This window comes from Lytechinus variegatus, chromosome 3 (assembly GCF_018143015.1).
Source record: "Lytechinus variegatus isolate NC3 chromosome 3, Lvar_3.0, whole genome shotgun sequence".
In the NCBI taxonomy this organism is placed as follows: Eukaryota; Metazoa; Echinodermata; class Echinoidea; order Temnopleuroida; family Toxopneustidae; genus Lytechinus; species Lytechinus variegatus.
In genome coordinates, this window is record NC_054742.1 from 54,706,521 (window position 1) to 54,732,048 (window position 25,528).

A 25,528-nucleotide genomic window follows, 5' to 3' on the forward strand; every position below is an offset into this window, starting at 1 on the left:
GTGTGTCATTTAACTTATTCAAATAAAAACAAAACAAAATCATTAAAAAACAAAAAGTGTGCAGAATAGATCTTTTATAAATCATATTTTCGCCAGTTTGAATGATGAAACAAACAAAACATTAAATTCATATGCAATATCTTTCAGAAACTAATGTTGTTTTTCCATTATGTTAACGGTGATTGCTGTTTTGGCCGGTGAAGAAATGCCATTTATTGTTTTCATTTATTAGACGCGTGACTGATCAAAGGCTAATATCGGAATGGATATGGATATGGGAATTCAATTAATGTTACAATCATGAATAACTTTGATATTCATTTTTTAAATCTCAAACTTCTCGGGTGGGGCATGTGTGAAGAGGGCGAGCAAAACAGAAAATGGGTACCTCACTTTTTACAAGTGTAAAGGAGCAAGTCCTTTTCGGCTCAGAAGGTTGTGTTTTAAGTGGGTCACCCCCCCCCCCCCGTGCCTCCATCCAACATTCCGCTGCCCTAGCTGCCTTGTATAATCATTTCAAGAAATTTACGTTAGAAATAATTCAAATATAATTATATACCAGGGGTTCTCAAACGTTTTCTTTGAAGGGCCAGATGAGACTCGAAATAAACCAGAAAGGTCGAGGGTGAAGTGGATACTTAGAAGAAAAAAATGTGCGCGAAGCGCGAAGACCCTTACGGCCGGGGTCGTAGATGCTCTCTGGTGCAATCTGGCCCATATTTTGGGAAAATTTAATCCAACAAATTTGTAACAGTTTCATATGGAACACAGGCAAAATTAGAAAAGATTTCAAAATACAGCGAGAGTCAGTAATGACAACAAAATTGTATTTTGTTAAAAGGAATGTAGATTGTACCTTTGTAAATTTTAACACATGGAATTGAAGACAGATAATGTTTTGTAGTAGGTTTATCAATATTTTTGTAGTCAAAGTCGATTAGCCAACACATTGGCCTTGTGCTCGATTGCGGCAAAATGAAACCATACTTGTCTGTCCATTCTTCATGGAAAACACGATTTTCAGCATCCACCCTTCTTTTCTTTGCAGAATTTGATGCCATTTTGACCTGGCTAATAATCAATAATGACTAATGTACCCCTGAGAAAATCCGCAGAACTGAACCGGCAATTGAGTTTACGTTTTAACCAAATTGATTGCGTGTTGGAATGTGTGCGCAAGTGTTTTCAAATACAACGTTTATCAACGTTTGATGTGAAACTACTTTTTTTTTCAATGTAGCGCAGCGCTGGTCATCTAATAAGAAAGAACAGACAAAAAAGACTTCACTAAGATGTGTTTAAAAGTCAAATTAACTTGACTGCCATTACTTTATTATGGCTTCATGCACTTACAATGTAATCATGTTGAGCATATGTTTCATGTTGTGACATAAAAGTGATTAAAAAAAACGAAAACAGCAGTCTCGCGGGCCGTAGTCTGAGAACCCCTGTCATATAACATTCACTATCTAAAAAATATAACATTCACTATCTAAAAAGTTAAACAGACAAACAGAAAAAAAAATTTGAATAGAGAGAGTCTGAGATAAATGTAGCGAAGCACAAGTAGGTAAGCAATAATACACACATCATAAAGCAACCTTTGACACGAATATTATCCATTTAAATACTTTACGAAGGCGATAAGGCGTTTCGGTCACGAGAAACTACATTGAGTAAAAACCGAAGCTCATTGTGATTACACATATAGCATTATACATAAAATTGGAATCTGAGTAAAAATACAAAAATATATTTGATATTCCGACGAACAAAATAAAGAAATCAAATTTTAATAAAATACATTCGATTCATTAGCAATCTTTTACTTGGAATTTAACGACTCTGTAGACACTTTCTTCAATCATAACTAAAAAATAAATATGTCTTTTTTGTATCAAATATATCTAGCTCTAGTTAAATATTTTACTTATATGAGATCGGACAATTTCTGCAAAAGTTGTTAAACATTGGACTATCATTAGTATACAAACCATATATAATGTGAGATGCATGTGCCAAACGTGAAGATATGAGGTAATATTTTATCCAAACATATATAATTCTATGTGTATTTAATATTTGAAATTTGTCATTTTCTGCAGATATTTTTATTAACATAACATCATCAATATACAAAGTATATTTCAATATACATTATTAGATTCAATCAACAAAATGTGAAAATATGTGGTTGTGTTTTGTTCGAGGGAAAACAAGTACTTGTAAGTCTTTATAGATCTTCAGTTAAATGCGATAATTTCTAGATTATCTAGAAGGAAAGTATTGAATATATTATATTGTCTTTGTTAACACCACAAATAAATTTCAATTTCAATATATCATGAGATTCATTTGGCTAGTTGTGAAAGTGTACACTAAATCTAGCTCTATGTGAATCTTTCTTTTTTTATACTGGAGATGCGAAATTTCTGCAGAAATTGTTAAAGAAGTGACTACCATTAGTATACTTATCATATTTCATCACATATTGTGAGACTCTAATATGAAGACATGTGGAATATTTTGTAGATCTAGTAGTTTTTTATTGCTGTGTAGCTAGAATGTGAAGGTCCACACGCGGATGTAGTTTATTCAAAATGAGCTGATATCAATCTTTCACGGGAAAAGTGAATTCTAAATTGGAAGGCTCGATTTGATACATTTTATTTTATCTTGTTTTTGGCGCCTCAAGTGAAAAATTAGACTAAATCGATAAACATAGGGAAGGGAAAAAAATGTTTTTGTAATCAACTTCCTGATTGCTGCAATTCACTATATGAGTGAGTTTAGGGACACCTCATTGCTTTGTCTCGGGAAATATCAACTGTGCCTATGGCGGTTTACTGGACCGTACCTATATCTCGGTGGTCATGTGACGTGACGGGGTGTTCCATCGTTATTAATCGGTGAATAAACTCATTACGTTGTCCATGCATTACCCGTTGCCAGGTCAGGGCAGTTTTTTTATAATAATCATTTGATCGTAGAGACATTTATTGACAAGTGAAATTTTCCCTTCCTTGCATCCACCAGCTTTTGCTGAATCAACCTGTATGCAGCCATTATATGTGTATAGGCCCTAGGCAACCATGCATTATGTGATTATACCACGCATATCCATTGTGGCACCACCCTTTGGTTGTACATGACATTATGTGCTAATTTATCAGCATTTTCACGAATTATCCTTCTTTCAGAGGTCATGAACCAATTTTGAGAAACTTGTATATAATTTCTAGCTTTCAGAATTTACTTGTTTATTTTGAATACCAACACAAGTGATCGATCATGAAAAATAATAGACTCTGAAATTTAACGAGATATTTAACAATTGACATCTCATTAGAAATTAACAAATTAAAATTATTCTTTGATTCTGGATTGACTCTGACCTCTGAGACACTTCGTGATGCCGATGACCAATTATATCAATATATATATAAATGTATATTTTTTTCGATAGGATCGAAACCTTTATTTTGTATCCTTATTATTACAGTGCCACTGATATTTCGTGTTTAAAAGGTTCCTTCATATACAAATCATGGCTGAGACACTCAGAAATAAGAGTGTTCATTACATTTCGATTATGAATATTCATCAGATTCCGGTTGTAGGATTTAAATTCTTCAAACATCAACTCCATCATCATTGTCATCATTTTCTCATCATCATAATCACCAACAGCAAATTCGATTTCACATTCATCCATTATTAGTTTTTTTAAACTTCATTCTCTATTCAATCACCATTACAACCACCATCTTGCTGTCACGACACAGAAACTTTACACACAAATCACATGTCATAACGATATTCTGAAGTTTTTGGTAATATTAAATATTCCTCCTGAGTAATGACATGGACATTTTTCTATTTTCAATACAAACAATATATCATCTGATAATAACTATTACTCAACTGAAGATTTTACTTCTAGATTTAGAGACATGGAACATAAATTCAGTTTGCTTCATATTAATGCTCGAAGTTTGAACAAAATTTTTGAGTCATTGGAATCATTACTTTTCACTTTAAACAATTTCAAATTTTCCATTATTTGTGTCACGGAAACATGGCTTCACAATATTTCACCTAACATATTCAGTTTGCAAAACTATAATCTCATTAGGCGTGACCGGGAAGAACAAAGAGGAGGAGGTGTAGCACTTTACATCAGTGAACATTTACAATTCAAAGTAAGGAAAGAAATATCATTAAAACAGAGTGAAACTTTTTTCGTAGAAATCACGAAGCCAAAAAGCAAAAATATAATTATTGGATTGATTTATAGACCCCCTCATGATAAAGTAAATTTATTTTGTGAAGACCTTGAAACATGTCTTCATACTATTAGAAAAGAAGAGAAACAAATATATTTAATGGGTGATTTTAACATCAACCTGTTATCCCAAAATAATGAACACGATTTATTCCTACACACATTGCATTCATTTGGCTATCATCCCCATATAGATAAACCGACTAGAATTGATAGCCATTCATCAACACTTATCGACAACATTTTTTCAAATATATTAAACAGAGATATTACCAGCGGATTGTTAATATCTGATATATCGGATCATTTGCCGGTTTTTTCATTTTGCGATAATGATATTCCAAAAGAAAATATACTCAAATCGACAATATATAGAAAAGAATCTCAAAATAACATTGAATCGTTTAAAAGGGATCTTGCAATTGAAGAATGGTTGGATGTATTTCATGAGTCTAATCCAAACATTGCATACACAAATTTTAACAATAAATTGCAGACATTTTACGAGAAAAATTTTCCCCTGATATCACAGGTCAAAAGAAAGAAGGCAAAAATGCCATGGATTTCTAAAGCAATTTTAAGATCCATACGTACCCGAAATAAACTTTACAAGGCATTTTTAAAGAACCCTTCTATTCAAAACAAAAATGAATACAAAACTTATAGAAATAGACTAACCAATACAATTCGAGCTTCTCGCAAATTATATTATTCCGAGAAGCTTTACAAAGTCAAATCATACATGAAAGCAACATGGGAGATTGTAAATGATTTGATTGGCAAGAAACCCAAAATATTACCCAAGGATAATTTCACAGCTCATAATCTTGCGATAAATTCAGAAGATGTAGCTGATACCTTTAATTCCTTTTTTGTTAACTTAGGACCCTCCTTGGCAAACAAACTTGACAGAACTGACGAAAATTTTGGAAAATTTCTTCCCTCACCCATTAACTCTTCTTTATTCTTTAACCCAACAAATGTTCAGGAATTAATTGAAATAACAAAAAATCTCAAATTAAGCAAATCACAGGGAATTGATAGAATTAGTACTTCCCTTCTTTAGCAGATCATACACTATATTGCCTCTCCTTTGTGTCATATTTTTAATCTGTCAATTAGCACTGGAATATGTCCTGATTCCCTAAAAATTGCAAAGGTAAATCCTGTTTTAAAAAAGACAATCCGCATGAAACAACAAATTACAGGCCTATATCTATTCTTCCCAGCATTTCCAAAATATTAGAGAAGATTATTTACAATAGACTTCATAAGTTTCTAAATACTTTTCATTTTCTAAATTCTAACCAATATGGATTCAGGAAAGGACATTCGACTGATCAAGCGTCAATACAAATATACGATAAAATTACAAATGCAATGGCAAATAAAGAACATATAATAGGCATATTCATGGACTTAAGCAAAGCCTTTGACACTCTTGACCACCAGATATTACTCAAAAAACTTGAAAATTATGGAATTCGCGGTTTAAGAGTTATTTGTCCAATAGCAAACAATATGTAATTCACAATAATATTCCTTCTGATTTTCAGTTAATACAATGCGGAGTTCCACAAGGATCAATCCTAGGCCCTTTGCTCTTTTTGATATATATTAATGATTTGACTTCTGTAACACCTTTATTATCATATGTATTATTTGCAGATGACACCAACATTTTTTGTTCACATAATAGCTTAGGAACTTTAGTAGATATAATTAATCGTGAATTACCAAAACTATCTTTGTGGTTTAAGTGTAATAAGCTTTCACTCAATATAGATAAAACAAACTTTATATATTTCAAGCATACACACTTACATGGTAACGAATTTCCTTATGATATTAACATAGACAATATTCCTCTCAAAAGGAAAAGAGAAACAAAGTTTTAGGTGTCACAATAGATGAAAGTTTAAATTGGAATGAACATGTACGTTGTATAACTACTAGTATTTCTAGAAACGTTGGTATACTTTACAAATTGAAGAACATAATTCCACATACAACTCTTGTCATACTATACAATTCATTAATATTGCCTTATATATCGTATTGCAACATAGTTTGGGCAACATGTGCAAAAACTAAAATCAATACAATATACTTATTATAGAAAAAAGCAATATGAATCTGTACTGATTCCCAATATTTATCACACACAAATCCATTATTCCATAAACTAAAGACTCTAACAGTATTTGACATAAATACTCTTCAAAGCTTACTATGTTTAAGTACGTAAATAACATGCTGCCACCTTCATTCCACATTTTTTATACTCTGACATCTATTCATTCATACCCTACCCGTAACTCTTCAAATTTCCATTTAATTAACCCCAAATTGCTTATTGCGCAGAGATCCATAAGACACCATGGTCCAGATTTGTGGAACTCTCTACCAGAGCCTGTTAAACAATGTTCGTCATTTCATTCATTTAAGGCAAACGTTAAATCTATGTTATTATCAGAATACTTGAAGTAAAATTTCTGTGTCGTATCCTTTTTATCGTAAGTTTATTCCTCGTTCGATTTAGTCATTACCAACATGACCAATATCTTCATCATGACCATCATCATCTCCATGGCCTTCATCTTCATCATCATCATCATCAACATCATCATCATATCACCGTCACCCTCAGCTATTTGAAAACATATGCCCATTCTGCTTTATAAATGTATTGAATAATTAAATTAGTATAAGTTTGGGATTGTCATTTTTTTCAAGCAATCTGCTTATGATGACAATCCTTCTCCTGCAAATTGTGGATATCATATAATCATTTTTGTCTGGAATTATCTTTTTAGTACTCTTTATTTATAATTCATGCCCAAAATGCTAACATATTGTGTTTATAATGTAATGAAAAATGTATTATACGAATGTTATGGATGCAGAAGAAAACAATAAATCAAATCAAATCAAATATCTAAATCTGCTTCCAAGCTGAAGCCAGCAACTAACTGCCGTGTATTCTTTCTTTAAAAAGCAAGTGCACAACTAGTTACTAACAATGCACATAGTATTTCTATATCCATTTTTGCATGCAGGGTAAAAGAGCATTGTCAATTAAAGGTCAAGTCCACCCCAGAAAATGTGGATTTTAATCAACAGAGAAAAATTAAAAAAGAATAACGCTAGAATATTCATCAAAATTAGATATAAAATGAGAAAACTATGATATTTTGAAATTTTACTTATTTTTTTTCACAAAGCAGTTTTATGCACATCTCAGCGAAATGCAAATGAGAGAGTTGATGGTGTTCCTCACTATTTTTTTTATTGTTTGAATTTTCATTATTTCAAGTTTTACACATTTTACAAGGATCAGTTTGACTGAACCATAAAATGTTAAAATAATTGTAATTCCCCATGTTTATGGATGAACGGAGAAAACTTGTTTTACCTTCCAATAAGGGAAAATGATATTTCATACAATAAAATACAAAAGATACAGCGAGTGAGTGACGTCATCAGTCCCCTCATTTGCATACCGACCAGGATGTGCATATAACTGCTTTGTGAATAAAGGAAAACTTAAAACTCTCACAAATTTCATGTTATACATCCGATTTTGATGAATTTTTCACTCTCATTCTTGTTGTATTTTTCTCTTTTTGTTAAATCAATTTATTGTTGGGGGTGGACTTGTCCTTTAATTAAGTACCTTGCTCACGGGCATAGGTGCCGCGGCCGGGATCGAACCCCTGACTTTCCATGTATGGCCAGGCGCCTAAAACCACTCGGCCGCATCACCGTGTATTCTTGAAGGCTTTGAGAAATATGAAGCTCAATATATACATGTTATGTATGTTATACAATTTTATATTTAAAATATCGGTTGGTAACCATTACTGTCTTGATAAAAGCCCATACGAATGTCTTAACATTATTTTAAAAATCTCTTAAAGAGGGCTGAATATATAAAACTGCAACATTATAAAAATGTTATACATCATAATCTCAATAACAACATGCAAATTAATTTCTTTGCCTGTAGGTACATTAAAGATTATAATACTTGCAGAAAAAGACAAAGTTCAATACATCATATCCATTTTTTTTATTTATAAAAGCAGAAACGATTTCTGCAGTCTGTACAATAGGCCTTCATATAATGTATGCTGTTAACACTAGAATTAGTCATACCCGTTGAAAAAAAAGCAGGACGATTTTTTTCCTGAAAAGGAAATAAAAGCCCATTTTGTATCGTTTGTAGCTGTCTTTACAAATGAATGTGTTCTATGTTTTCACCTCATTTTGGCATTAAAATGAATTGAGTCATTTGTTCAAATGCACAGATCCTCCTCGCCATTCATAGCATTGGTGATATAGACCTATTATTTTTGTTATAAGATCACAAATTGGGGAAAAAAACAACAATCCAATATTTAGTATTAGTACTGAAAGTGGTATTTCAGTTTTTAATGTAAATTTAACTGTAGGTGATCGGGTATGTTATCTCTTTGTTGGAAATACAGTACTATTATCATGAACATATAGTGTTCTACGATATTTTTGTTTAATTCGGTAATATTTATAAGAATGAACAGAGATTTGCGTCACACTTGGCTACCGATATGACTAATAATTCATGTTATAATGTCTGTTATTTCGGACAAATCTGAATACCATACAACGCTAGCAGATAAATCTCTTAGAAAGTAAACTAATAATCGGAGTGAAGTTTTACCAGATTCAAAATCTTGGGAAGATTTTGGAGTATCACCAGAAAGTATAATTTTTTTACTACCTCATTCTCAAGAAGGGCACAATATATCTCTATGTTCCCGAATTCGTCCTACGCTGTAGGATGAAAAAAACCTCTCTACACGAGCATTTTTTGGCAACGGACCTCTCGTCTCACTCGTGAAACGTGTTGAACTCTGATGTTTGTTGTCCATTAATGTGAGATGGAGATACGTAGCCATTCATCGGCATGCAGTAACTGGCATTGGAAATTGCCGATACCTGTTACAAAAAGAAAGTCAAGGAAAAAGATCATCGAAATATAAACATTTTCATGAATGTAACCTGACCTGAATGACAATGAGAAATGCGATCAATTCATAAAGCTGAAAAAGCAGTTAAAGCTCATAGGACGTGGAAAAGGGAACAGGGGCAGTGGGCTAAACCACACACAAAAAATGAAATAATTTTTTACGTCAAATGATTTTTTTTCCAACCCAACCGGGTACCCATTTTACATTCTAATCATAAATGGAAAATTAACATATACAACTCTGGAAATGTCCCATCAATAACGTTCTCTTTCTTCAGCTCGTTGTAGAGGTGCCCCTACTATTTCATGTGGCCCCCACACTTTAAAGATTAGATTACCTTTTGTGGGGACAATATTTCTTACTTAAAAGAGCTCCTATTCCTCTCACAATTATTTATAATTTCCTCTTAAATTCATGTTACTTGTGCCCTTTCCGTTCACTCTCAAATATCATTTCGGAAAAATATATGTTTATTCAACTGCAAAATTATTGTGACGTACCCGATTCCCAGCGGGGGAGACACGGAAAATCTCTGTGGCGTATGGACTGTTTAGTTTTTCATTGAGTTTTACATATTCACCACCACCACCCTTGAGGACGGGTCCAATTCTAAATAGCTTCCCCTACATGCCCCGTCGTCTATCGTGTCGTAGTAGCTAGGTGGGGATCGGGTCGGTCTGGAGGAAGTGGTGGAGGAAGAGAACCATTGCTTCTCGGGAAATCCAATCCTTCTTGGTACCGATCAGCGTTTGGTCCATTCTCTTGGATTAGTCCGTTTTGGGAGCACGCCGGAGAGACGGCGTGTGACAAAGTCCCCGTTTGCTTCTGACTTCGGTAAACCACCACACCAACCAGGAATCCGATGATGAAAAAGGCCATTACGATGCTGACACTCAGTGCGATAATGAGTACATCGGGATCCTTCGATTCTCCTGTGTTTGTGCCATCTGTTGAGAAATGTTTGTTGAAATCCATCTGTCATCTAATAGCATAAATAGTGTGACGTATCATCGAAAAACTAAACGAAATCGAAAATGAAAAAAATATATCGGTAATAACATAACAAATACAATAAATGTTTAAGAAATATCGCGCAAATAGAGATTATATTACATTCATAATGTAGATGTTTTTTGTGTATAGCATAAGAAGTGTCTCAATCGTAATAATCATTATAGCGATTGATTGCACTCAAACTGTACAGATGTCCGCAGTGTGGAACAGTGTGACTCACATCTTCAAATAAGTCCACACTGTGAACACCCAGGAACACAGTGGGGACACGCTGTGAACACACTGTGAACACAATGTTAACACAATGGGCACGCACTGTGAACACATTGGGGACATACTGTGAACACACTAAGAGCATACTGTGAAAACACCATAAACACACTCTGTTCTTTCCTGCAGGATAGACCTCAAAATATCAGCGTCTGATATGAAAAGTGAAAAAAATAATTATTTTCAAATAAATTCTTTTTTCACTTTTCTATATCCTGTGATGCTTACCGTTTATAGTAGGTGACATAGTAGAAGTTGGTTCTGAAAAAAATCGAAATAAAAAAAACGTTGCCGTAAAAATCCTTGAAAATCAAATAATATCATACATGCAATCTACTTATCACTGTCTGGAATTGTATTATAGGGAGAAGGAATGAAACATTTTAAATAGCAGTATTTTGTTGTTGTTTTTTACACCTCTCCAGCACCCCACAATGTCAATAATGTGTTTAATGGTTCCTTACCACTGCGAGTTGTAGTCTTCGAAGTTGGGTCATGCGTCATGAAATCTGAAATCGAATGAAAAACTAATTCGGTTATTTTGTCTCCATCTCTCCCCCTCTCTCTCTTCTCTCTCTCACCTTTTCTACCTTTATTCACCCCTCTCCGGAGGTGGATGTTTCGAATACATGACTGTACTAGGGAGTTTTTGCACCGGGGCGAAGAACGCTTTCAAGAACATAGAAATTTATCCTCAAACGCTCTTCATGACAATAACCAACAAAGAACTCTGTCGAAAAGTGATGAATCCATATAGCAGTTTCATCCTGGACAAACGACATAATTTTGCAATTCTTTGTCGGCTCCAAAACTAAGGAAGGACTGCTCCCGTTCACTAATTTTCGAAAAAGGCCTCACAGCTGTTCATTGTCATTTGAATTTGACGGACATTTTTAACACATTTACTGTGTTCTAGACATGGTTCTAAGGTATTCGCTCTGCGTGGCGGTGCGAATACTCGCTACTTACACACAAGGGCACTAATTACACTAACACCTTTCTACTAAATTCACGACAATTTGTAACGAGTTTGAGTTCGTTTTGATAGCCACATCGGTATTTAAACAAAATTAATTATGCAATGTGTCATGAAGTTGCGATTCCCTACACTTCATTGTGATATCCACATACCTGTTACATCCGTTGTCTGTGTTGCGATCGTCGTAATGTCAGCTAAAAAAAACACATAAGCATGGATGTCTTTAGAATTCGTAACGAGACTTTATCTTTATGGTGTTGCCTATTCCTAATAAAAATGTAATTAATACAATTACATGGATGGTACAGGCTGGAGATATTTATATCTTGATAAATAGAGTAAAATTTTCAGAGCAAAATACTGAAAATTTGATCAAAATCGGATAACAAATAATGAAGTTATTGAATTTTAAAAATTTGCATTATTCCGGGTAAACAGTTCTAGGCATGTCTTCATGAATTTTCATTAGGTAGGCTGATGATGTCACATCCCCTCTTGTTCTTTTGTATTTTATTATATGAAATTAGGTTTATTTAAAAAAAAATTCTACCAAGAACTAAAACAATTGGATTGACAACTGATTAAGTTCATTGGTTATTTATTACCGCAACTTATTTCAGCATAATGGAGACACATTATTTACACATGTATGAAAAGAAATGTAACAATTATGATTTCATGTAATAACATAAGAAAAAGGAAAGTGGGGATTTGACATCATCAGCCCACACAATGAATATTCATGACGATGTGCGTATAACTGTTTTTCACAAAATACTGATAAACTTTAAAATTCAATAACTTCGTTATTTGTTATCCGATTTTGATGAAATTTTCATCATTTTCCAAGTCCTTTGGAAGCGCATAGTGACATTATTCATAATTGTGATATGCACTATACAAGAACTGTTTTTTATCATTATTATTATCATTTTGCTTTGTGAATTTTACTATACTTATTTAGATATGAATATTTTCTGCCTGGACCTTTCCGTTAAATCGAGTGACAGCAACAAGCGGATCAGCAGTACCCTCAACATTTTATTCATTGTCACAAGGCTTATTGTGAACCCTTATCTCCATCGTCGAATATACATGGAAAATAGTCATTTCAACACCAGTATGAACTATAAATAAATTGTCAATCCAAAATTTACTGGCTTGTGTCATCACATTTGGTTATCGCGTCTGGTCGGGCAGTCGTTAAACCCGAAGATTCGTAAAATGTTAAATTTCCGAAACGTCGGGTCCAGTTTACCCTACCATTCGAGAGAAGTTACAGCTAAATTCCCGAAAATTCGGGTCCAATTTACCCGATGTTCTATTAGAATTATGGTCGGGTAAACTGGACCCTACGTTTCTGGAATTAGGGGCCCCGTTTTCTCGAATGGTCGGGTTACGAGATTTCTCTACTCGATGTGATGACACAAGCCAATTTACTTAAAATCTTTCAAAATAATTATGCAAGTATGGCAACAAAGATTTTTAAAAGTGTGAAGAAAAACATTTATGACGAATGTTAGGACTACGAAACCTCTTCCTACCTGTAGTTGAGCTATCCGTCGTCTGAATCGGCCTTTGTGTGGTAATTTCTGTTTTGATAATAGAGTAATACTTGTCAAATAATAATTCTAGTATTAATTGTAGTAACATAATAGTAATATAATTCTAGTAATAATTGTGTAAGTATAGTTTTTCGTTTGTCTTTTTGCAAAATTAACGCAGTAAACGCAATTGAATTCTAATTATATCGATGTCAAAAACTCTGTCAGTACTACAAGACTCAATTCTAGTCAAATTTGAAAAAAAAATTAACAAAGTTTACAAGAAAAGCATTTTTTTTTTAATTATGTGTCAGCCCATCTCACACCTCAAAATATGTCGGTCTTTGTAAAAGAGTTTCCGTCAGGTTTGAAACTGCAGAGCTAAACTTTACAGTAATATATCTCGTTAAGATAAGATACATGATAATCATGATGATTTATAGGATGGAATTTCTCAATGTAAATAAAATGAAAAATATCCAATTTTTTTAAATATTATTGATGATTTGCCTATGAGAGAGAGGTTTTTATACATGTCTTGGAATTTGTCCAAAGTTCTTACAGATTAAACTGTCATAGATCCAATGAATAACGCGATACGTTTTATATAGTTTTATCAACACATATTTAAGCTAACAGAAAATATGCCATAGATGCTTATCAACTTGGATTTCGGTGTGTAAGATAAACAAATGATGATGAAACGGGTATGATATCTTGCTTTCAGACAAAGATTTAACTTTGAGTCCTTTCAAAGTTGTACGACATCCGTGTCGAGTGTTATCGTTGGTAATTATTTGATCAGGTAACAAGGTTTGAAAACAAAGTGAACAGTAAAAGATAAAAAGATAATTTTACCAGATCAATAACTGGGATTACGTGAGAATAATTCATAACATAGCTTTATGAAGAGGGTATTGTGCGTTTAGAAAATTATTGAACTTTATCCTCGTGTTTTCTTACACACTCGCTACTTACACACAAGGGCACTAATTACACTAACACCTTTCTACTAAATTCACGACAATTTGTAACGAGTTTGAGTTCGTTTTGATAGCCACATTGGTATTTAAACAAATTATGCAATGTGTCATGAAGTTGCGATTCCCTACACTTCAGTGTAATATCCACATACCTGTTACATCCGTTGTCTGTGTTGCGATCGTCGTAATGTCAGCTAAAAAAAACACATAAGCATGGATGTCTTTAGAATTCGTAACGAGACTTTATCTTTATGGTGTTGCCTATTCCTAATAAAATGTAATCAATACAATTACATGGATGGTACAGGCTGGAGATATTTATATCTTGATAAATAGAGTAAAATTTTCAGAGCAAAATATTGAAAATTCGATCAAAATCGGATAACAAATAACGAAGTTATTTAATTTTAAAGATTTGCATTATTCGGGTAAACAGTTCTAGGCATGTCTTCATGACACATGGGGATTTGACATCATCAGCCCACACAATGAATATTCATGACGATGTGCGTATAACTGTTTTTCACAAAATACTGATAAACTTTAAAATTCAATAACTTCGTTATTTGTTATCCGATTTTGATGAAATTTTCATCATTTTCCAAGTCCTTTGAAAGCGCATAGTGACATTATTCATAATTGTGATATGCGCTATACAAGAACTTTTTATTATTATTGTCATTTTGCTTTGTGAATTTTACTCTACTTATTTAGATATGAATATTTTCTGCCTGGACCTTTCCGTTAAATCGAGTGTAAACAACAAGCGGATCAGCAGTACCCTCAACATTTTATTCATTGTCATAAGGCTTATTGTGAACCCTTATCTCCCATCGTCGATGATACATGGAAAATAGTCATTTCAACACCAGTATGAACTATAAATAAATTGTCAATCCAAAATTTACTGGCTTGTGTCATCAAATTTGGTTATCGCGTCTGGTCGGGCAGTCGTTAAACCCGAAGATTCGTGAAAATGTTAAATTTCCGAAACGTCGGGTCCAGTTTACCCCACCATTCGAGAGAAGTTACAGCTAAGTTCCCGAAAATTCGGGTCCAATTTACCCGATGTTCTATTAGAATTATGGTCGGGTAAACTGGACCCTACGTTTCTGGAATTAGGGGCCCCGTTTTCTCGAATGGTCGGGTTACGAGATTTTTCTACTCGATGTGATGACACAAGCCAATTTACTTAAAATCTTTCAAGATAATTATGCAAGCATGACAACAAAGATTTAAAAAAGTGTGAAGAAAAACATTTATGACGAATGTTAGGACTATAAAACCTTTTCCTACCTGTAGTTGAGCTCTCCGTCGTCTGAATCGGCCTTTGTGTGGTAATTTCTGTTTTGATAATAGAGTTATACTTGTCTAATATTAATTCTAGTATTAATAATTGTAATAATATAGTATTAATATGATTCTAGTAATAATTGTGTAAGTATAGTTTTTCGTTTGTCTTTTTGTAAAATTAACGCAGTAAACGCAATTGAATTATAGTTATATCGATGTCAAAAACTCTGTTAGTACAACAAGACTCAATAGTCAAATTTGAAAAAAAAAATAGACAAAGATTACAAGAAAAGCATATTTTGAAAAAAATGTGTTAGCCCATCCCACACCTCAAAATATGTTGGTATTTGTAAAAGAGTTTCCGTCAGGTTTGAAAATGCAGAGCTAAACTTTAAAATAATATATATCGTTAAGATTGATCAACCATAACCAATCAAATAAGATACATTATAATCATGATATTTTTTACTTTTTTAGGATGGAATTTCTCAGTGTAAACAAAATGAAAAATATCCAATATTTTTTTAAATATTATTGATTTGCCTGTGAGAGAGAGGTTTTTATACATGTCTTGGAATTTGTCCAGAGTTCTTACAGATTAAACTGTCATAGATCCAATGAATAACGCATCACGTTTTATATAGTTTTATCAACACATATTTAAACTAACAGAGAATAAGCCATAGATGCTTATCAACTTGGATTTCGGTGTGTAAGATAAACAAATGGTGATGAAACAGGTATGATCTTGCTTTCAGACAAAGATTTAACTTTGACCCCTTTCAAAGTTGTACGACATCCGTGTCGAGTGTTATCGTTGGTAATTATTTGATCAGGTAACAAGTTTTGAAAACAAAGTGAACAGTAAAAGATAAAAAGATAATTTTACCAGATCAATAACTGGAATTACGTGAGAATGATTCATAGCATAGCTTTATGAAGAGGGTATTGTGCGTTCAGAAAATTATCGAACTTTATCCTCGTGTATTGTTAGCAAATGTTAGGCAATAAACAAGTTTTAAGAATACAGTGCAATATTACACTTTACTATTAAACATCAAATTCGGAGATTGAGTCAGAAGATAAATGATAATATCCACAAGTTACTTGTATATTGTAAGGGACTTCCGTGTGCAGATGTTTACAATATTTAACCCCCACTCCCACCCCGTGCCGAAATATCAATCGCATAACTACGCAGCGGGGTGGGGTGTTAACTCTCCACGCTCATAATTTTTTTCAACAAAAAGTATATGCGAATAGTGCCCAAGATCGCAATAAGTTAGAATATTCAGGGTAATATTATTGTGGTTTGCAAATATACATGAAGGTAATTCCTGCTTTATTCTGTAAGCTCGTTTTAAGGAAATATCGACAAATAAACAAAACTCCCTGATTAATTTTTTAAACGCTAAAGTATGAAAAACAGATTTAGATAGTTCTTGCCAATCTGAAATAAGGTTACAATGTTCCCACTTTAATGCCTAAAATAAGCTTTCCATCATGTTATAAACTTACTGTTTTGGCACAAGTCTCCTTCATACTCGTTGGGACAGTGACATCGGAATGATTCGAACTCGTCGAAGCAGGTTCCTCCGTTTAGACAAGGAGAGTTCAAACATTCATCGATCACTGAGGGAAAAATCATGTACAGTAATTTATTTGGAAATCACAGAGCAATATTTGTGGTGTTGACCGGTGTACATAAAGGAACTTCACCAGATTTTATTCGGTGTTAAACGTGTGGTGCTCAACAACTTGTACTGTCACTTTTACACTCTCTGGTGTTATGTTCATCTCTATTGTAACACCTCGATAAGCCTCGTTGTCTTCATCAAGTTTATTATGTGCATATTTTGTCCAATATGTGATTATTAATGTCACATATAATAAACCGATCGGACCCGATTGTTATATTACATGTATCACGAAATAAAATCACAGCTACATTAGGGATTCCGAATGCAGTGCTTTGCTTTCAAATTACGGGTAAAAATACGTAAGGCGGGAGCCTTCCAGTGAAACTGTTTTTGAGAAGTCAACTTTCAAAAATTGAAAGAGGCATTTGCTATAACCATTAAAGTGACAAAAATATAGATATCCCCTAAAAGTAATGCTTAACAAGATAACTGTAATAAATTGGACAAATTACTTCCATTATGTACGAGGAAATTATGCATTCATTAGACTTTTATTGCATTACTCTGTTAGGTTGGGTTCACATGCAAAGATCAGTCATTAATGATTAGATTAATGGTATAATGTGTTTGAATCAACAAACATTACCGTCATTTATTGGTATATACAAGAGCTATATTTATTTTGTGTAGAATTTGGGATTTTCCCTACTATTTCATTTCTAATGAGCACAAGTTGTTGGATTGTTTCAAAGGTTGACAACTTGTAATTGAAAGCAAAATATATTTATGTTGAAGAAACATACATCTACTTGTCGGGAATGCATGTAAAACATGTCATTAATATAAATTCAACATGATCAATGTTACGTCGGGTTTGTCAAACAATGTTGCATGTCGTACGGGAAATTTTCACCTTTAATTCACCCGAACTCAAACATTTTTTGTTGGTTATGGGACTTTCACATCATTACCCGCTTTAACTTAATCATTGACATTAAAGAAAGTGTTATTTCCAAAACATTCAGCAAAGGGACTATAAATTGTTGTCAAAATGTCCCGTATGACACATATGGAATCGCCCCGGGGTGTTTCTTGTGAAAGGACTTGCCGGATCTTTTATCCGAAAAAGTCAGTTTTATCCTTTAGTAATACCGTAACAACAGCCAGACGCCTGTGTTTCTTAGCCAATCAAAATGAAGGAAAGTTGTCAAACCTGACAACTCGTCAGATAATAAAATGTTGATGAAATGCCCCCGCTCTTAATTTGTACTGAAATTACAAAAATGATTAATCATACTTGTTATCAGTGTTAAGTTGAAGTAAATCCCTCTGTTGCAACATATGCCTTGAGAATCCGATTGAAGCAGGAGCGTCAGTCTCGTCGTGTCCGTGAGGATATCGTCTGGAATCGCTGAACCTGTCAACTGGCATAGAGGTGTGTTCGTCTCTGCTACATGGCCAAAAAGGGTGGCCGCACCGATGTCAAAATCGATGAATTGAATTTTGATGGCCGTACCAGTGACGCGATTGTCGAACAGCCATTTGAAGTTCATGACCGCATTGGGAAGAACCGGGTAGCTAAGGCTGATGAAGTCTTGTTGGAATGAGGCGTTATCAAGTTTCATGGCGAGGCCGAAAGATGACAAAGGTTCTGGACCTACATTCAGTATGTCTGTGGATAAGAAAGATTGGGAATCTGCTTATCTTCTAATCAATATGATCAAACGATCATTCATTTTTATTTTTTTCTCCCAGACATAAAACTATTACTGATGTTTGGTTGCTCATGCTCTTCATTCTTTCCATGGGTTTGAATTAGGATGAAATTTCAAAAACGCAGACCCCTCCTTCATTTTGACAATGGGGTAAGAGTCACTGGTGTATACCGTTCGACACATCAGACGGTGCACTATCTCAGTTTCTGTATACCTCATTACAATAACCAAAGAGCGGCTTCTTCGTTCCATCGAATCTAGATAGTTTTTTTACATTTACTTCGGAGCTGCTCTCTACAACGCACTGATTCCATTGAAAATACAAGTGAAATCTCAATGGAGAACTGAGAGGCTTTTGTCGAAAGTTGGTGTAATGGGACAGCAGATCATTCCGAAGATTTGCACCGGACGAACAAGTGTCAATAGTCAAGAGACTACGCCGTTGTCCCGGTCCACAACCTTTCGACAAAAGCCTCTCAGCCCTCCATTGTGATTTGACTTCCATTTTCAATGGAATCGGTGCGTTTTAGAGGGTGACTCCGTATTAAATGCGAAAACTCTCTATCTGTTTAATCTCTGTTCTCCATTCGGCCGCTCGAGTTAAAATCGGATTAACAATAATAGAGCGTCTCGGAAATGTCTAATAAATGCCAATTGATAGATACTATCATCATTTTGATATGATGAAGAATTCTTACCTTCTGTATATGGTTGCACCATTAGACCAACTTCAGTCCCCTGGTAATCTGGTTTATTCACGTCAACGGAAATATCTGGAGTTGGTGACACAGAGATAATGGGGGAATCCAAAGAGCCCATATGAATATCCGTAGCTTCCGCGAGTTTCAACAAATCCCCAAACTCTGTTGTATGAACTATAACCCTGTCTATGACATCGAGATGATGATACTGAATGCCGGCTGGCTGCAATCCGTTGGTGAATGTCATCCTGCACTGGTATTTTACATTTTCAACAGATTGATTGAAGAATGGTGAAGTAAATCTGATGGTTTCAGCTTCATGTAGAGTCACTTTCGGGTTGCACGATGGTATGGTCAGGGACTGACCATTCCATGTTAAATGATCTGTTGAAAAGCGAAAGAACATGACCTTACTAGGGTTTAGGGTCTACAATCCAGACCCCAAGTGCAATTTATTTATAAACTTAAACTCTTAGTTTGGAGATAGATATGCAAATGACAACCTAAAAAGGGTTGCCATGGTAACTACCCGTCGCAACCTCACATGCCTTAAATTGCGTGCTGCCTTGAAATGAAACGTTCGTGTATAAAGCTAATGTATGCATGTTAATTAATAAATGATGGTTGAGAACATGCTGTACATCCCAAGCAAATGAAAAAAGTGATACTTGATTACTATTATGTCCAAGTTGTATAAAATAGGTTTAGACTCTTTTAAAGTTATGATGCCACTTCAAAATCTTTGATGACAACGACGACGTCGGAAAAGCGGCGCCAAAAGTCTCGTTCCGCTATGCAGGCAAGACAAAAAAAAATGATTAAAATCTTACAAAAGCCTTTTCACGGAATAGTATTACCAATGATAGTCAGGTTCACCGTCAGGCCAGAGCCAGGCCGATCACCTCTTTGGACGTAGAACGACAACCTGATCTCGTCATCGTACGAATACCACGAGGTGGACGATACCGAGTTCGTCATGCACACCCATTCCCCATAGGTTTTGAAGGTGTCGAAGATGCAGACATAGGCCCCCATTCCTGGCTCCATCTCCAGGACATCAACCTGGATCCAGGAGTAGGAGGTGGCTGTGATAAACCAGTGAAGATCGGCCTCTATGTTTGTCATGCTGGATAGGTTAGCACTCTGCAGGGTGATGCTTGGAAGGGTGTTGGATAGGGCAAAGGCACCACCGCTTGACCGGATGAACGTATCTTGTAGCCGATCTGGAGAAAACGGGAAGGGAAATAGTGAAGGAAGTAGAAATAGTATAATTGTGGATTAAGATCAACAAACATCAATCTAAGAGTTAAACATTACTTTCAAAATTAGCCCAGCATTATTAAGTGATAAACCATTATAGCAAATTCACGGTTACACTACTACGAAATGTGTACATGCACTTGTTTTCCCGGACACCATTCTTAATCTATAGTCTTGTCCCTTTGAAACTATATGTTTAAGGTCACTGAAGAGTTGTTCATAGGGGACAAAGTTCTGATCTTGGTATGTCACCGCCAATCAGAAGTGGTGCTAACATTTTCATCACCTTTACCGGAATCATTTTAACAGAATGATTCCCCATCTTGAAAAATTATGCGTATGGAAAACAATAAATAATGTTTGATTCCATTTGATCAATTGCAATGAAGGAACTATTGTAAATTTACCTCTGCTCCCCAAAGAAGAAATTAAAACAGAGGATGCTTCGTAAAGCTGCTGGTAAGATATGCACTACTTTATACGATCAAAACTATTCCTGATCAAAGTGTGATCTTAATAATAATCAAATATTTATTTTATTTTATGTGTACATGTTTGCGGCCTTCCAGTGAATCGTTTTCAGTTTACGCAACTGCGTTCTCTATGATATTTCTGGATCAGCACAGGTAAGATTTTTTAGACCCCTACGAAAAACAACATTTGATGATAGGGTGTCCATTATTCGACTAGTAAACCAAAAAAAAAAAAACATAAAATATTTTGCGCATTTACCACAAAGACGCATATTCATGTGATTTCAGTATTTCCCCAACACACCTTCTCTTTTGTAATTCCCCAAGCCAGTATATTATGCACGCTTAGAATATTTATTTCTCGATTTCTATGGATGAGCAGGTGCACTATTCTCCATTTTGCCTAAGTTTGGCAAAAATAAAATGTGACATGACGTGGCGTGTATGGAAGCTTTAAAGAGCCATCAGCGAGGTGGTGAGACTATCTTGCCTTGTAGACAAAATGTTGTAATTTTGTCAACATGTCGAGATGCATTTTCACGCCAAGTCGACTTATAAAAAGTTGCATGTTGACATGGCGAGATATACATTATCGCGCAAATTTGACTTATAAAATGTTGTATGTCGACATGAGGACATAGGTTATCTGGCCATGCAAGTTGGCATTATACTGTGATCGGATGTGTTATCTTGCCAAGTTGACTTATGAAGCGTTGTTTATCGACATGACGGGATAGGTTATTTTCCCAGGTAGACTTATAAACAATTGTATGTCGACATGGCGAGATATGTGGTGGACGTAACTTGCCATGTTAATATATTACTTTTTATAAGAACTTGACAAGACACATTTCGCCATATTAACAACAACTTTGTATAACAAATTGGCAAGTAACTACATCGCCATGACGACATAGGTCGACTTGAAAAAAAAGTATTTCGCCGTGTCATCATATTCGTTGCTAAGGTAAAATATTTCGTAATCTTATTATGTCGATGGCACTGTAAAGTTTTCTTAGGAATGTGACGTATGCCTTCATGAAGAACAATTGGTGGGGGATTTCGAAGTTCTTTGTTAAAAATTCTTTGGAGCTGCCTATATTATATAGATATTGAATCTTTTGTAAAAGTGTCAGGAATGTTCTGTGGAAAACATTCAGATAAAAATAGACTCATGTCATGGTGCTGAACCCCCCCCCCAAGATTGATCAAGAGTAAGAACAACGATCCAACTGATGAAGTTTGTGTTTAGATATTCTCTAATCATATAAATAAAAAGCAAAATAAAGTACCGAAACCTCTGAGTCATAGCCGGATATTAATAAATCTGACAAAATGATTTGAAATAAAAAGCATTTTAAAGAAAAAAAGACAACACATCTATGATTACTAGCCTAACATAATATGAAACGGAACTTTCTTTAGATATGTTTCGGTTCACATACCAATGGATCTATCTTATTTCCTTGTGTCTTGCTGGTCACAATCTTTTTTTTTGTTTTGTTTCTGCGTTCATAATCAATCATGAAACTCGTCAAAATATAACATTTGTATTACAACTTTTCCTTTCGTAATAAAATAGGAAATAATTCAACAAATAACTAAAAATAGACTTCACAACAAAATAAAAGTACAACAAAAATACAAAATAGGTAAAATCAGTTATGTATAATAAAAAATCAGTTCATCCAATACTATTTACTGCAGAAGAATGTCTGTCGAAAAAGAAAATATTAATCATCCTTTCCTTTTTAGTTATCCTTTGCATATAATTAAATTTGTAAAGACACACATTAGCACATATTTCCTCTATTAATACAAACTTTGCGAATAAGAACACTTATCTTTTTTTTTAATTAGGGCGTAGTATAAATTTTCAAATTTTTTGACCTAAATAACATTTGACGATGATGGGCGGCACTCCAAACTTGAGCCGGGGGGGGGGGGTGGGAGTCATGTACATTGTCACTTTCTATTACATTTAAAGTTATACCTCATGGTATTGGTAGCCTCCACCTGTTTCTCTCTCTTCTTTCTCTCTTCGCTCTCTTATTATCTTTCACGGTATTTACTTTCATTGGTGATCAGCGTTTCATTTACATCATTACAAGAAATAATAGTATATAATTGTATAATTGTGATTACGTCGGGGTATTTTCTTGCCATTAGAATCCATTTAAAACTTTTTTTTTCGGTTCCATGACATTTGCTCTGGCGACAATTGCTCCGATGGGAAATCTGAACATTAAGCCAAACCTAAAATCTAACCTCCAAATGTTTACATTGTTCTGGACCAAAACTCATTTGCAATCCTAGCTCTTACTCTGCGCCCTTTGAGAGATTAGAACCCGAGCAAATGTCGCAGGAGCATATTTGTCATGTCACCATTTTTTTTCCAAGAAAATAGATAAAGAAACGATTCAATGAATGTTTGACAAAAAATGGACAAATAATTAGAAAGGTATGAACACTTGACTATTGACATCAATAATGATATGGCCATCCTCCCATTGGCAAATTAAGCAAATTTGTGTTATTTCACAGTGATGCAACTCCCCAATTACTTTTTTTACATCAATTTCAACTTTTATCCTGTCTGTCCATAGATCAGGTATTTTTTCATATGGGAGGACATTTGTTATATGGGTTTCATAGAATACAGCAATTATTTTGCAACATCTTATTAAGACTGATTGAAAATGGATGTTGGGTGGGGGTCGTACTTCTGTGACATCAAAAATTTTGATCACATTGCCAATGCGAGGGTCTCCATAGCATTAGTGATTTCGAAATTCGAATGCGTACATTTTTTTTTACATTGGTTGTCAAATAAATTGTTCTCGAACTTGCATTGATCTTATTCACTAATTTGTCTTTTCTCGTAAGAAGCTGACTTCTCTTTTAATTAATATCGCTGTGGAGGGCAGTGAAATTAGCTACCTATTCATTATACCTCACAATGTGAAGTTAGCTACTTATTCCTCATTTCTTATTCAAAATGTAAAAATAGCTACATATTCATTTGTCCTTATTCCTTCTTCAAATTATGAAGTTAGCGATTTATTCATTTTCCTTATTCAAATTACAATTTTCTTTAGTGAAATTACTCTTTTCCTAATTTAAAATGCACTTTTCCTTATTCAAAATGCGCTTTTCCTTCTCAAAAATGCTTTTTGAATAGGGAAACGTTCATAACTTCACAGACCTTCTCTCTTGGTAAATAAAAATACTCATTGTGATATTGTTTGTGAAGTGGATAAACGAAAGTTGGGTTCAATGTTTCACTTTTCTTGTTTTCTTGAAAGCGAATTGTAAGAAAAGTTTGGATAAATAAAGCGAAAGCGACATGATTTCATGGTAAAACTTCAAAAGTTTAAATATGCATCGTTGAGTGATTTTGTTTATTCATTTATTATTTATTCCGTTAGTTTAATTTCAACAGGGTAGCTCCGTCAGTAATTTAAAAACTGTTTTACAAGGGGGCCTGCATAACATAAAAACACAAAATTACAAACATATATACATGTATTATATAAAAGACAATAATAGTGAAATAAATAGTCAATTGCAATCTGTACCAGTCAAACTTTTCCAGAAAATCATGTAAGATAGAAAAGAACGTGTCAGCATGAATGAAATTCATAATGAATATTTTAAAAAGAAAATCATGGTAAATAATGGGTGGTATAATTGGTCTTAAATGAAATGTACCGTAGGCGTAATCCTCTTATATTTTTTTCGAAAGAAGTTATCAAAAAAGGTATTAAAAACATAAAATACTTCGTCATCAATTTCATTATTTCTCTGAAATGCATGGGTTCGGCTTACCTTTAAAAGAATATCTCACTTGAAAAAACGTGGAAGGAAGGTTGGTCCCATTGACTTTCTCCACTTCCATTTTCAATTGCGAGGAATCAACATAAATCGGATCGATGACTTGAGATATCCCTGAAATGGCCAGCAACTCCTCACTGGTGTTCAGGTTGGAAAATGTTATCTTGTTATCTGCAGGGATTCGAAGATCTATAAATGTAGCAACGAGGGTGGTTCCAAGGGGGCTTGATACGGAAACAGGTGGACAGGCCGGGGAGCATTGTTGACATGGAGGTTGGCTACATGTATTGTTAAATATATAATCCTCTTCGGGACTCCCTTGCGTCAGGGTGATGTCAGTGGATGCGTCTGCAAGAAAAAAAACGAACTCCTTGAAATAGTAAGTCACTATTCTGACTCCAGTACAGTCTCACTACAAAAGTTGAAAGCAAGCTAGCATCATATCATTTAAAAAAAATGATAAATTTGTCAGGGAATGCATAAATAAAAATAACACTCGGTCATTTCATGGAGTATACATTGCGA

General features: G+C 34.3%; 1 protein-coding gene across 1 annotated transcript; it reads right to left on the reverse strand.

The window, feature by feature from the left end:
- Positions 1-9,936: 9,936 nt before the first annotated feature.
- LOC121412071 lies at positions 9,937-20,676 on the reverse strand. The gene is made up of 11 exons (XM_041604982.1): positions 20,294-20,676; positions 19,434-19,820; positions 18,318-18,692; positions 16,899-17,012; positions 15,384-15,431; positions 14,240-14,281; positions 13,105-13,152; positions 11,713-11,754; positions 11,046-11,090; positions 10,810-10,842; positions 9,937-10,244 (listed from the first exon to the last, which is right to left on the reverse strand). Exons 1-11 carry the CDS (start codon positions 20,559-20,561, stop codon positions 9,937-9,939), a joined length of 1,710 nt encoding a protein of 569 aa, XP_041460916.1. The 5' UTR covers positions 20,562-20,676.
- Between the last annotated feature and the right edge of the window lie 4,852 nt (positions 20,677-25,528).

Bases quoted from the DNA above. Each gene is read 5' to 3' on its own strand.
- LOC121412071 (XM_041604982.1), bottom strand. From the start codon at position 20,561: ATGACAAACATAGAGGCCGATCTTCACTGGTTTATCACAGCCACCTCC. The intron at 18,693-19,433 runs GTAAGAATTCTT...TCTTATCCACAG, and splicing joins GGTGCAACCATATACAGAAG to ACATACTGAATGTAGGTCCA. The intron at 17,013-18,317 runs GTATGATTAATC...TTTTTCCCTCAG, and splicing joins CAACTTAACACTGATAACAA to TGATCGATGAATGTTTGAAC.